The sequence below is a fragment of the Microtus pennsylvanicus genome, chromosome 13, assembly GCF_037038515.1.
Source record: "Microtus pennsylvanicus isolate mMicPen1 chromosome 13, mMicPen1.hap1, whole genome shotgun sequence".
NCBI lineage: Eukaryota > Metazoa > Chordata > Mammalia > Rodentia > Cricetidae > Microtus > Microtus pennsylvanicus.
In genome coordinates, this window is record NC_134591.1 from 40,804,839 (window position 1) to 40,819,359 (window position 14,521).

Sequence of the window (14,521 nt, forward strand, 5' to 3'; positions counted from 1 at the left end):
CTGTCTTAAAAAGAAGACACTGAAGCCAGGTGGTGGCAGTGGCGCAGGCCTTTAATCCCAGCGCTTGAGAGGCAGAGACAGGTGGATCTCTGTGAGTTCAAGGCCAGCCTGATCTATGGAGCAAGTTCCGAGCTCCAGGACAGCCAGAGCTAAACAGAGAGACTCTGTCTTGAGAAACAAAATGAACAAGAACAAGACACCTCGGTTCTCATGCATGTATAGTAAGTCTGTTGGGAAAGAGTATACCTGGTATAGAAAACCTTTAGCAGCACTCCACCCCAAGTACCCTCATCAATGGAGAAATATCCATAGGACCGTACACACAGCAGCACGAACCTATCCTGTTCAACTCACCTGTCAGACTCCACTCCAGATTACTCCTTTAATTTTTGGTGATGGTGTGCAGGTGTGCATGTGTGTTTGTACCTGTGCATGGCATGTAATTGTAAGGTGTTTTCAAATGTCTGTCACTTTTTTTTTTAAGATAGGCTCTGTCATTTGATCTAGAACTCAAGTTTTGGCTAGACTGGCTGATCAGGCTGACCAGCAAGTCCCCCACCCCCCCGAACCCTCCTGTCTCTGTCTACCTCTGACCGCAGTCAGCACCAGGGTTACAGATGTATTTCACTATACCCAGATTTCATGTGTGTTCTGGTAACTCTCATTACCTCCTGAGCCATTGCCAGCTCTCAGTTTGTCTCCAAGCTGAACTAAGCCCACATGCAACTTAAGGGGGGGGGGATGCTGTTTGTTAGCTCTTGGATACACCCTGTTTGGTGAGTGCAAGCCTTTCCTCTCTGAATGCCCTGCCTTCAGAGCCAGGCAGATTCATACCCTGAGGCATTCAGATGCCCAAGTGTCTGTTCATGGAGACAGAGGCATGACATCGCATCCCTTAGCAGAGCTAGCGATATTGTGAGGAGAGGCTGCATAGCAGAACATGCCACAAACATGTTCTGAAGCCAGTGCTGATACCTTAGGCTGAGCTCAGTGACAGATGGCTCTGTGGCCTTGAGCAAGTGACTTTATCCCCTCATGTGAAGAAGGACAGGGCACACATCTCCTGCTGGGACAACATAGGTATCATGTGGACCCCTGGATCCAGAAGAGGCCCTGGGCCTGGTAAGCACTCTTTTCTTAAATATGTCACTGTCGTGGTCATTGTCAGGGATTCTCAAACTATCACCAAGAACCCAGGTTGTTGGTTTTCATGTACAACTGCTTTAAAGACGTTTCAGGATAAAACCCTCTTCAATATGTGAGAATAAAAGGACGTAAAATTGCTCAACTCCTGGGTACATCTTAACACAGGACATGGAGGGCTTTTCTCTCCCAAGCCCTGGGTCATTAAGGGAAATGTAACAGCACAATAACGAATATTTGCAGACATCATTATCAGTGACAAAGAATGCCACATACCTAATCCAGGCTTAATCCTCTCAGTGCCTGCAAGAGGCAGATTTATTGTCTGCCTGTGACAGGTGACAGGACAGTCTCAGAGAGACTGAGTGACTTCCCTGAGACCACACAGCTCCACACCAGCCCGTGCCATCCAAGGCTGATGTGGCTGTCCTGCATAGCCTTCCATTACAAGTGAAGCAGGCCCAGAATTGACACAGGGCCATCACCGATATACCCACCTGCACAGAGTGAGGACCCTGGGCTGCCATTCCTCAGGAATACAAACCAAATGGATTTGGGAGGTCTTTGTGGCAGACAGAAGATCATTTTCTTTACCCACATTATGTATCCTCTCTTCCTTAATGTCCTTCATGCAGGTGGCACAGCGTGACAGTTTTCAACATGGCAGAAACAAAGGACAAGCATCACCCATGAGGGTTTGGCACAAGGCGGCTACCAAACTGACTTCCTATGCTTCGGTGCTACAAAGCACCCTGCCCGTTTTCTGCCTCTTTTTACTTTCCTGCCAGTTGCTTCCTTGAACATAGAGATGCATTTTATAGAGAGAAAAGAGGGGAATTCTTGGAGGATTTTCAGCAGGAGTCAAGTGTCTGGCCTGACATTGGCCTTGAAGCAGGAGTCGGCACAGAGCCCGGGCACTCCCGTTATTGCCCCAGCGGCGGTCACCAGTTATCTCAAGTCCACACCTTGCAGCCCCAGGTGTCCCTCCATCCATCACTGGCCATTGTCTGGGATCCACTCCGCTTTCCTCCCCACCTCCTGCCCAATGGCCCCTTGTTAATAATCCAGTTTGTTCACATCCTGGAAACGATCTGATCCTGGCCTCTTTCATCAAACACCATCCATCCATCAACTGCTGGCTCCACACGGCTTGGTTAGGAAAATGAGAGTGGGGGAGGGGGCCAAATACCAGATAAAACTTCTCAGTGTTATCTCTAAAGAAATAGAATGGATAAATAGATCTGTCGGACATGTATCATACCACCTGACAGCCAAGTCTATTTGTTAAAAACCGGCTAGGATGGGAGGATTTAGCTCACATTTTAAGCTGTTAATACAGGAAGGAGACATATTTTTCTTTATCTCTCCAGGGGAAGGGGGAAATCGCAAGGCCACGAATAAGGGACTTTTAATTTGATTTGATAGACTTTCACTAAGGTGGAAAGGGGTAAGCTTGCTCTTCAATGTGTGCCTCCGGGATGCTATGGACTTGGCTGTCCTCTGTTGTTTCATGAAGGTCACGGGATCCAGGAATCCTGCTCACAGTCTTGCTTTGAGTCACTTTCTTACAAGTTGCTACAGTCACACATGAAGGCCTTGCTAGTCTTGGCCTTTGGCCCCAAAGGTTAAGAGGAGACTGAAGGGGTGTATCTTAGTCGTTGGGGTTCTAAGAGCCAAGAAGACATAAGAAATCCCTGTCTGTCATGGAAGTAGCTGGATGGGGCAGACAGACAGGCTATGGGGATAGGACATGGACCATGTAGGAGGACAGTCATGCAGGGACCTACACCTGATGGACTGTGTAACCATAGGAATAGCTGGGTTGACTTTCTTGGAAAGGAACCTAAGTCATGCCCCAGAAAATGATGGGAGGAAAGAGGAGTTGTGGTCAGAGGTAGGTAGACAGGAAGACTAACCACAGAGGACTCGGCACATCATAGCAGAGATGCTAGGTTCTGGAGCAATGGGTTTAAGGGTATCTGAAGAAGACAATGAGGATACAGTGGTCTACAGGCCTTAGATCAGAGAACCTACCGTGAAAGCAGCCTTTATGATCATAGAGCAGAGAAATCCTGGAAAGGTGGAGAGGAAAGGCTCGGAGATGCAGCCCTTGCCATTCCCAGAAAGGCCAGGACCACACATGAGGCTCACATTCACTATCCCCCGCTTGTGAAGGACATGCGCCACCCCAGAGCTGGCAGAACACCCGTGGGCTGCTAGTTGTATGACTGCACTGTCGCCGGGGCTCAGTGCGCCTCTTCCTGGGACACACACCACTTTTCTGACGTTCAGTCTTTCAGGGCTCAGATGCCTGACCGTCTTTCAGCTGCCGTCCCTGATTCCTAGACTAGACTATTTATGGATCCCTGGGCTTCCTCCTGGTCAGGGACCATTGCCATTTCCAGTAGGCCTCCTCGGTTAGACTCTAAGTACTTGTACTGGTGGGTCTGTGCACCCAGGAGTGGTCTCTGCAGCAGATACCTCTGGAAGTTAGGCTAACACTTTATTTTCTTTTTTTTCTATTTCTCTTTCCCTTTAAAATTTATTTTTATTAGTAGTATTATTTTTGTTGTTAGATTAGGTTTTCTGGAGGCAAGAACCACTAGCCAAGGAGTGTGATCACTCCAGAAGCGGGAGAATGCCTAGAATAAACTGTCCCAAGTCTTACAGAGGAACATAACCCTCACAGCTTCATTTGTATGTGTGTGTATGATTGTATTGTTTAATCTATTTTCTTCTTAAAGTGTTAGATTATGTGGTACTGTGTTATAGAAGAACATTTTCATGCAGGTATAGGATATCAAAACCCAATACGGACAAGTTCATGAGAACCACCATATACGGACTACCCAAGCATGCTTCAGCATTGCCAGGGTATAAATTTCTTTCAAATTTTCACAGGAGCCGGGCGATGGTGGCGCACGCCTTTAATCCCATCACTCGGGAGGCAGAGGCAGGCAGATCTCTGTGAGTTCGAGACCAGCCTGGTCTACAGAGCTAGTTCCAGGACAGGTTCCAAAGCCACAGAGAAACCCTGTCTCGAAAAACCAAAAAAAAAAATTCACAGGATATTAAGCATATTCCTCCCACATATGCCCCCCCTTCCCCCCCTCCTCTCTCATTAGTTCTCTTTGTTCCCCTAGATAATTTTATGTCTACACTTGGATTTGTTTTCTTATTTGTGTGTGTTCACCACATGCACACAGTGCCCACAGAAGCCAGAAGAGGGCATCAGATCCCCTGTAGCTGGAGTTGTGAGCGGTTGTGAGTCTCCTAAAGTGGATGCTGGGAACCAAATTTGGGTCCTCTGGAAGAGCAATAAGTACTCCTAACAACTCCAGCCCCTCACTTCTACCTTAAAGTCATACATACAAACATGACCTGATGTATCTACGTACAACCCAGGAACTGTCAATAGCAGAAATCTGGCTTTTGAGACTGACTGAATTTAATTATTATGATTTTTTGCTGTTGCATCCATTTTCTTCCAATAACATCATTTCATTCTTTAGGGCTGGAAAGATCATTTTCTTTATGCATGCCTCTGTTTTTCAACACTTTGGTGGGTTCTACAATGTTGCTATTGTAATTATAACTATTGTAACCAATTAAGTTTATTTATATTAGTGACCTCTTTCAAACTTCAGGCCCTCACAATGTTAAGACAATAAACTTGTATTATTATAAAAAAATAGATTTTCTTTGAGATAGTAACTGCTCCTACCCTTAGCTGGTCTTGAGCTTGCCCCTACTTCTCCTATGCCTGCATGCTCAGTTTATATAGTCTGGTGATTTGAATAACAATGGCACACATAGGCTCACATATTTGAACACTTAGTGCAAAAGACTTTTTGAAAGGATTGATCTAGTGGGTGTGGCCTTATTGAAGTAGGTGTGACCTAGTGGTGTAGGTGTGGCCTTTTTGGAGGAAGTGTATCACTGAGGGTGGGCTTTGTGGTTTCAGAAGCCCAGGCCAGAGCCAGTGACTCACTCACTCCCCCCACCCTGTCTCTCTCTCCCTCTCCCCCCCTCTTTCTTTCTCTCTCTCTCTCTCTCTCTCTCTCTCTCTCTCTCTCTCTCTCTCTCTCTCTCTCTCTCTCTTCCCGCTCATTCCCCTGTAGATCCAGATGCAGAATTCTCAGCTGCCGTCTGCCTGCATGCCACTATGTTGCCTGCCGTGACAACAATGAGCTAAATCTCTGAAACGGTAAGCCAGGCCCCAATTAATCGCTTTCCTTTTCTGAGTCGCCCTGGACACGGTGTCTCTTCCCAGCAGTAGAACACCAATGAAGACATGGAGTGCTAAGGCAAGCACTCTATTAACTGAGCCCCATTCCCAGCCCTAGCCTGCCTGTTTCTGAAGTGGAAGGGTAACAGTGGAGCCTGCCTTCGGGGCAGTGGAATGCCTTTCTCTTAGCTGGTATCCCCATCTCTTCCTTGGGAAGCAAGCAGCTTCTCCAAGGCCGCCCTCGTTTCTGCGTCCCTCCTAGTCCTTTTTCTCCCCCTTAAAGGCTTAGTAGCTCAGCTGAGCGTCACAGAGTGCAGACTCTAGATCTTCCTCACAGAGAAGAAAAGACCACCTCTCTCTTAACACCTTCCTCTATGTCGTTAATTTGTTTTTCAAAAGACACATTGTCAAGCTGAAGAGTATAACCTTAAACTGTGTGTTTACACCCCATGCCCTATAAAACATGGAGTGATCAATCTCCTGAAAGGACCTAGGGAAAATGTACTGGGAGAGGCAGGTGTTTTGAGGGCGAAAATTACCACAGTGGAAGGAGAGGCTGATGTAGTAAAAGGTCAGTCACAGCTCCCTTGCTTATCTGGTTTTGGTTTTTGTTTGGTTGGTTGGTTGGTCGGTTTTTCGAGACAAGGTTTCTCTGTGTAGTGTGCCAGGATTAAAGGCGTGGGCCACCACTGCCTGGCTTATTTTAATTCCTAAAACTGCTGGGGAAAGAGTTCTGTGTTTAGCTGGTGATCTGGCCTCACCTGTAATCCTTTAATCTCTTCCTGGGAATCTTCCCTCCTGCTCCCAGGCTTACTACAGTGAGCCCTGACAAGGCTCCTCCCTGCTTCATTCCTCCCCTTCCCTGAGCACCACAAGCTGTCCTGTCGAGCCCTCCAATGGCAGACAGTGTAGAGCCGGGGAGCAGGGGGAGCAAGTGCTTGAAGCAAGTGCGTGAAATATGTGGCCCACAGCTCTGACCCATGAGACATTGGTCTTTTCCTTACCTGGGACCTAGACCTCACAAACAAACCTCGAGAGGGCCTTTTTAAGCCTACATAAAATAGCAGAGATCAAGCTTTCCGGCCCCTGACCCTCTGCGTGCCATACACCCCATTCCTTGTGGGCATATAATGACCCTTCCCTCTCCATGGTGGTCAGCCTTGCCTGCTTATGGAATTGCCAAGGGAACATTGAAAACTGCTGATGGCTGGCTCCTGCCCCCGGTGGTTCAGACTTAATTGGTCTGGGATGCAGCTTGTGGACATCAGGGTTTATGAAATTCCCCAGGTGATTCTTATGCGCAGCCAAGGTTGGGAGCTTCAGAACGACTGTTTAGAGCAAGATTGAAAGTCCTCGTCAATTGCCCACTCGGCCTCTTCCACTTGGCCCCCAGTCCCTCGCTAGTGTGTAGCTGCTGCTAATCACCAAATCGTGAATGTGAGCTAATTATGGATGTAAGCTGATTCTAAAGGGGGAAAAGCACACAACAACATGACGGAAAACAGGAACGGAGCCTTTTTCCATTCTTTCGGGGGAAAGAACCACGTTTATTTAGGTAAGCCTCTGAACCACATGTTTTATCAACATGGGAATAACAATCATGATGCTAATAACTCTGTGATGGCCTCCTACACCTGATTTTATTTTTGCTGTCTTCCACTCTCCACCCCCAGCACATACACACCTGCAAGTGCCCCTCCCCCCCCCCCCCCCCCCCCCCGCTGCCATGGTCTTTCTCCCCTTCAAGCTTTGTCTCAGGCCGGATTTCTTTTTCACAATTCTTTTCGCCGATAGTCCATGGTCACGTCCTTCCAGGTCCAATAGAACCCACGCTGCCTCGGCTACACACTGTGGGAAGATGCCGTCTCCCACTTGTTCTCCTTCTGCCTTCATGTGTGAGCTACATATGTTGATGCTACCCATTCATCTCCAGCAGCCCAAGGGGCTCCTCTTTTTTCATGGGTACGGTCGGTCCTCTGTTTCTGAAGGCTTCATAGCTATGAAATCTACCAACTTTGAAGAGAAGACAAGGTTAGGTATGGGATGTTGGCTTGGCTAGTCTTTCATCTTAACACATTTTGGAAGAGGGAGCTTCCATTTGGAAGAAAATGCCCCCACCAGCTTGGCCTTGTGAGCAAAGTCTGTAGCGTATTTATTAAATTAGTGATTGATGGGGGAGGGGCGGCTCATTGCAGGTATTGCCATCCCTGGGCACGTGGTCCTGGGTGGTTTAAGAAGACAGGCTGAGCAAGGCATGAGGAGAAAGTCAGTAAGCAGCATACCTCCATGGGTCTCTGCTTCAGCCTTCCTGCCCTAACTTGCCTTGGGACATGATGGATTGTGAGTGAGACATGTAAGATGAAATCATCCCTTTTTCCCCAAGTTGCTATTGCCCACGGTGTTTTATCACAGCAGTAGAAACCTGAACTAATGCAGCTGGCAAAGGGTTTCAGGTGCATGGGAACTGCGAGCTGGCTAGTGGGATGGGTTCTTCTCGGGAAGGGCAGGGACTTCACGGAATGACCCTTCCAAGTCCCCCTGCAGCTCTGGGAGGTTGCCCAATGCAGACCTCACTGTAAACTGGTCTGCTTACTCGTCCCAGTGACTGCTGCTGACTGGACCCCTGTGATCTGCAGTGCACAGCCTTAGCATCGGAAGATACTGTGCCAAATGAAACCAGCCCAGTTTCTGCCTCTGGATAGGATTGCTTCTGGGGAGAAGACAGATTAGAGGGTCAGGGGAGAGGTGGTGGGGTCTGAATGATGTTGGAGTCTCTCTAAATCCCTCCTGGAGATCCTCTACCTGGTGTGGCATGAGGAGGCTGAACTTTGAGGGTGACTGAGTCATGAAGGCAAAGTTCTCATGACCAGGACTAGTAAAGCCCTTTAGGGAGGTCCCAGAGACTCCTTAGCCCTCCACCAGGTGAGCACACAACAAAGGGGCATATATAAAGTGGAGCACAGCCTCCTGAGACCCTAGACCTGATGGGACCTTGATCTTGCAGCTTAGGCCCCCCGCCCCAGAAACACGAGGAACAATTTTTGATGTGTCTAAACCACAGCTGGCTTATCTAGTAAGATAGAAAGGTGGCTCTGAGAAGTATGGGGGTAACAACCCCCCTGAAACAGGGAGGCAGCTTTGAAACCAGTTCATTGGTAGAGGCTGAGAATCATGAGGTTCATACGAGAAAAAGATGTATGAGTGTATGAAGAAGATGGTCTTTGTTGGCTTGCATTCCCTTGGAACAGCAATTCGCTGTTTTCCCAGGCTACATCCAGAGGTACTCAGCAGGCCCGGGTCTGTGTGCTCTTCCCTGGGCATGGGGCGCCTCCATTCTGGGGTGCAGGGTTGTTGCACTGTCTCCTCCTTTCCTGGGTACCCGCTCTGCATTCTGACCAGGAGCTCCAGCAGCTCCAGCGGCCATCTGCTTTGACTCCTGCAGGGAAAATGTGCCAGAGGAGGAAGAGGTTAGGGCAGGAGGAGCAGCTGGCTGCGGGTGTTGGGCAGGAGGTCACCTGGTAGCTCCAGAATGCTCTGCAGTCCCTCCTTGGGGAAAATGCCCAGGGTAGCCAAGCAAGACCTCTGTGCTTGCTGCCTCGCGGTTCATTTGAAACTCTGGACAGAGTGAGGAGAGGCCACTTGGGAGCCCATCTCATGAAATTGGAATCCACGGTTGCATGAAAGACGGATGGCAGGGCAAGGCGGGAAGCATGCTTCTCTGGGGACATGAGGCCAAGTCACTGGGGGGTGTAAGGAACTAGAACTATGGCCACTCTGCAGCTCCAAGGCAGAGAGATAGCTAGAGGTCTCTGGAGCAGATTGTTGAGGCTCTGTATGTGAGTTTCGAAGCAAACCCATTGGAGTCTGGCAATGGGCCCTGGGATATGACAGATTACCTGTATGAAACTTCCAAATGCTTGCAGTGAGTGTGGAATCTAGAAACCAAGCGCCCAGGGTTGCTGGCTCCACTGGCTACGTCTCTGCAAGTCCCTCTCCCCCAGGAAGGCTGAGGTTTTTACTCTACAAGTACAGACTGAACTAATGAGAGTTGCTCATCGTTTTCTATCAGTACTTCTTTTTCCTAAATTAAATCTTCCATGAACCTCACATCTAATTCAGATGAAAGCAGAGCAATTCTGTTGAAGCGAGGGTGACTATTGGGCTCACCCTCCTCCCCTGGGGCAAGCCCTAGCCTCCCATGGCTCCTCAGATCTCACTGGGATCATCATTGGATTAGATTATCTCCAAGTCCCTTGCAGCACTGTAATTATACTCCCTGATGGGGCAGCCACAGCGGGATTCGTGGTCTTGTTTCTCCCACCTCTGTGATGCTGACCCTGATGGCAAAGGTTTGCTGGGAATACTCCCAGGGACTCTAATGGGTTTCTGTGAATGCTGACAGATTTCTCTTGCCTTAGTTTTCCTTGCCAGCTTAATCTCTGTCAGTCTGAAAGTTGAGTGAGATGGCCATGAGGCCACCAGATGTCCACACCCTGCTTGGAGGAGTACTGAAGCTCGCGGCAATGCTGACAGCTAGCTGAATGGAAGAGGAATGAATGCAGAAAGATTGAGACCATGGCTATAACCCCCCGCCCCCTGTCCTCTACCCTCACACAGATCACTGACATCTTACACCTCCCCCACAGCCCACAGTGTGGTTCAGCAGAACTGTCTGACCTTTGCCCTACGAGAGATGTGTCTAAGTGACCCCTCTTCCCTTTATCTCTCTGCTGTGTGGACCAGGCCCTAGAAAGGGAATAATTAGAATGGCCAAGACAGAATCACAAGCATGTCTTGAAGTCAGGCCTGACTGAAATCCACAACTGGCTAGCCCATGCTTGCTCCCCACTCCCTTAAGTGATTGTGACTGAGATGTCTCTATTCTCATTCAAAACTTTGGGAACACTATGACATGAGACGGACTCTATAGTAAACATTAAGTCAAGACCGTGGGTCCTGGCATTAGTCTCCCATGGTCCAGCTCTCTGTTTCTACCTTCTCCAGTCGCACGACCTTCAACAAGTTATCCAACCTTCCTCCTGGCCCAGGCTCCTTCAGTAAATGATACTAACAAGAGCATTTATCTCCGAAGGCTCTTGTGGGGACAATTAGGCTCACACACAGGATGTGCCACTATGATGCTGGCTTGGAATGAAGGGTCATTATGTCTGTCAAGTGGCCCTTGGTCCCTTTGAGAATGTTGCCTGACTGAAGGGGCTGCAACCTAGTGCATACCCTGCTGGTGAAATCAGAAGGATCCCTGCACTCTGGAGCTGGGTTGTCTCAGGTTGGAGTATCTTTCCCCTCCCCCGCCACTAATTCACTAATTCCCAAATAGTTAGGCAGTGGCTTTCTCTGACTCCCAGAAGGAAACAGTGCAAGAGCCTTGAAGCTGGTAGTTAATGGTGGTAGTTTTTATTCTCTGTACCCACATTTCTCAAATTTGGGCTTTCCCTCACTCTCCTGGGTCTCTCCTCTCAGAGTTCCTCCTGTGGAGAAGAGGCAGCAGTTTGAGATCTAAACTGTTCTTAAACAGAGAAGGGGCTACCCCAAGTATGCTCTGTCCATAGCATCTGGAATGCAACAGCCTCTTCCTTCTGCTTGCTGACATGGGATCAGCTATGTGTTTTAGATGGTTTAATCTTCAGCATGGCATGTGAGGACTATACCGATATAATTTCATTTTATAGCATGTGCTTACATGAATATCACTAACACTTAATTCAAAGGTATGTTTGACCTTGGAGCTGTGCTCCCTCCTGGAGATTCTCTCCAAACGCAGGAATGATAGCCTGCCATTTATCTCATCTCAAGACAAGATCATCTAGGCTGTTACCTCTGACTAGTAAGGAAATTGCTGTTTGGGGTTCTTCCCAGCCAAGGGGTTTTGGATTATTTCCAGCTTCTGACTAGCATCTCTTCCTCATGTTGTCCTTCCCTCGCCTAAGTCAGAAGCTCAGAGACTCTTAGGTGGAGGCCTCCAAGAGGCAACCTTACCATCTCATCCGTGACTTCCTGCACGGTCACAGCCTTCCCTCCATACGTGCCACGGTGGATCTGGAAGGAAGTCCTCCCGCATTGCCAGCATCCCTCTGCTGCATTAGTCCTGAGCTTTGATTTCAACGGCCATGCAGAACACACCTCATCCCTTCCTGCATGATAGTTCCTAGGAGCCCTGTCCTTTCTGAGTCTTCTCCGTGCCAATAATCTCCAGTCTTCCCCACATTTCCTCTTATACCATAGTGTCCCCACTCGGCTTCAGCAACATCTGATGAAGTACGTGGAAATGAGCGGAGCTCCTGGCACATCAGAAGACTCGCGGTTCTAGCTCATTACTTCTGTGAACAGAACCCTTTACTCTGGGACAGATCTGTCATGCTGAGTCAGAGGCCTGCATGCTTTGTTTATTGTCTACATATGGCTGTTCAGCCAATGGCTCCTACCCTCCCACTCCGTGCTTCCGCGTGTCGTTACTGACACACTACCTTGTGATTTCTCCATCCAGACTGCCTCTGTCCTATGTACGTGTTCTTCTATGATAGCCAAACGAAACTGATGTATGCATTGCTTTTGCCACCCGTACACTCTGCCTTCATTCTAGGCACCATGTGAAAGCAGCCTTGTATGGCTGTTAAGCTGAAAACTTAGGTACTAATACATGCATTGATACTATTGGAGCTTGCCAGGCCTCCATAGGTCTGGAATCCCTGATTATTAAGAAACTGAGGTGGGAGGTCACAAGTTCAAGGTCTACCTGGACAACTTAGTGAAGTCCTGTCTCAGGATAAAAAAAAGCTGGAGCATAAACCACCATAGAACAGTTGCCCTGTGCCTGGGCTCCTCTCCTCAGCCAGAGACAGAGACAGAGACAGAGAGAGATTAGACTTCAATAGATATTTAGATAGAACCAGTTGAGACCCCAAGAAAGAAGTGTTTAACCAGTGGTTTATGAAATATAAGGGATTCATGTCCAGGGTCCCCCCAACTTCATCCTAAAAGGAGAGAGTTTTACTCCTGTTGATGAATTTCTTCCATAATGCGGGTTAATGAGTTGATTTATGCCAAAGTTATACACTCCTGGACCCCATTGTATCTAGTATTGTAATTTTGTATCTAGTAGTAACTCCTTACGTAAGTTATCTCTCCAAAAGACACATTTGACTCCCAGCTCTCAATACCTGTGAACAAAACCTTATTTGAAAATTTGGTCTTTGCTGTGAAAAATCCCATTAAGAAAAAGCCACCTGGATCAGGCTGGGGCCTAATCCAATGACCTGTATTCTTACAGAGAGAAAAGTTGAGAAAGGGGGCAAGGGAGAACAATCATATGACTATGGAGGCAGAGATTGGAGTGAGGTGTCTACGAACCAGGCAACTCCAAGATTTGCTGCCAACCACTAGAATCAATAAGAACCATGGGAAATATCCTGCCCAGAGGCTCCAGAGGCCCTATGCCTCATGTCTCTACCAGCAAACCTGGACAGCAAACCTTGATAGCAGGGAGAAAATGGAAGAAGGATTAAATATAGGACGTGAGCTATAAAACTCTTGGCTGTGGACTCTTAGGGTAATCAAAGAGAGGACCTAGGAAAAGAGGCTAAAATACCAAAGGTTCCTTCTGCACTGGCCCCTCAGATCCAGGCCAGGCTGAGGCAGGGTGGAGTGCATGAGTCTTACCCTCCAGCCCCATCTTCTCACAGGCAGCGCCTTGCCGACCCCGGCTGCACTGACACTTGCAGCTCGTGCCCTGGAGTATGGCCTCCCCGTTGTTGAAGCAGGGCCCACAGCGGCAGGCATTGAATTCCATCAGATACTGGTCCAAGGCCCGGCGCAGGTTCTGCCATTTGGTCTCCAGAGGCCCCAGGTTTGTGTGCCGCAGGAGCTCGTGGATGGGCTGCATCTGGAGGTACAAGAAGAACTCAGGGATTCTCCTTTGGCTCTGCCCACCTTCTCAGAGCTCAGGGACTGGCTGCGAGGCTTCTAGAAAGCCTGCTGCAGAGGCAGATCCTCACCACCATTCTCTGGAATGGCACTAAGCATGTCATCTCAAAGATGAGGAACTGGGGACTCTGTGCGTGTGACCAGCTCACTATCACATGAGCAGTAAGTGCAAGAACCATTCTGAACATGGATCCAAATAGCGCCAAAACTGATACTCTCTATACGTCAGAGTAAGAAGAGCATCTAGCAGCCACCTTAGCCAAATCACTTCTTGCTTCCAGAACTTTAGGAAGACAGAACCATGTAATGGGTTGGTTTTTACGTAGTCGTGTGTTTTCTAATGGTTCTGTCTGTCCCCCTTTAACACAGGCATTGATACAGGGACTTTTGTTGCCTTTGGAAGCAGATCCCTTAGTGATGCAAGCCCAATGGTTTGTGGGTGGATGAGTATCATTTCCAAGTGCGGTCACCAGCGTTTCCCTGTCTCCATTCTGTTGACTAGAATGAAGAATGTGCTGATAGGAGCATGTTGGACTGTTAGCGACAGGCTGTTAAACAGCATCACTGGACTCTGCACGCTAGATGCCAGCAACCAGCAACACCCTTGTCCTGAAAACCAAACCCATCTTATGCCATTACTAAATGCCCTAAGTGCAAAACTGTCTTGGGCTGAGAAACGATAGGACCAGTAGGAAGAGGACATCATTCTCCTGCTTCCTGCTATGGGGTCTTTGTCATGTGACCCACTGTACCTCCCTTCTGCATCTGAAAAAAATGGGAATTATCACCTTGCCTTCTGGTTTTCCTGTGAGGACCCAGGGAGATGACATGTGACACGGTTTTGTCACCTAGAAAAGTGAGGTGAATGCTGCTTGCTGCCTAGCTGTATGGCTGAAAGGTTCAGTTTTCCTTCTAAGCCTAGGGACATTGCCTGCTCTCCAGAATCCTCATGATACAATGTAGGAGCAAGTGTAAGAAAACAGTGTAAGAGAGAGACTAACATACAGCAACATACCAGTCTTATTAGAAATGGCATTAGCAAAAAAGCAGACCATGCTGGGGGCAAGTGAGTGAGGTGTTTGCTGTGTGAGCTTGCAGACCTGAGTTAGAATCCTTAACACCTTAAAGATCTAGGCACAGCAGTCAACTCCTGTATGTAACTTCAGCACTGGGAGGCAGAGACAAGATTAGCCTGGAGACTCACTGCCA

The 14,521-nt window shown here is 48.4% G+C and overlaps 1 protein-coding gene across 2 annotated transcripts in view; it reads right to left on the reverse strand.

Moving 5' to 3' along the window:
* Positions 1 to 7,493: 7,493 nt before the first annotated feature.
* The window catches only part of C8a (complement C8 alpha chain), a 74,649-nt gene continuing 67,621 nt past the window's right edge, over positions 7,494 to 14,521 (reverse strand). For both annotated transcript variants that reach the window (XM_075945086.1, XM_075945085.1), the window contains 2 exons: positions 13,049 to 13,271; positions 7,494 to 8,807 (listed from right to left, as the gene is read on the reverse strand). In XM_075945086.1, the coding sequence (XP_075801201.1) occupies positions 8,656 to 8,807; positions 13,049 to 13,271 (375 nt within the window). In that variant the 3' untranslated portion in view covers positions 7,494 to 8,655. The remainder of the gene's footprint in view (positions 8,808 to 13,048; positions 13,272 to 14,521) is intronic.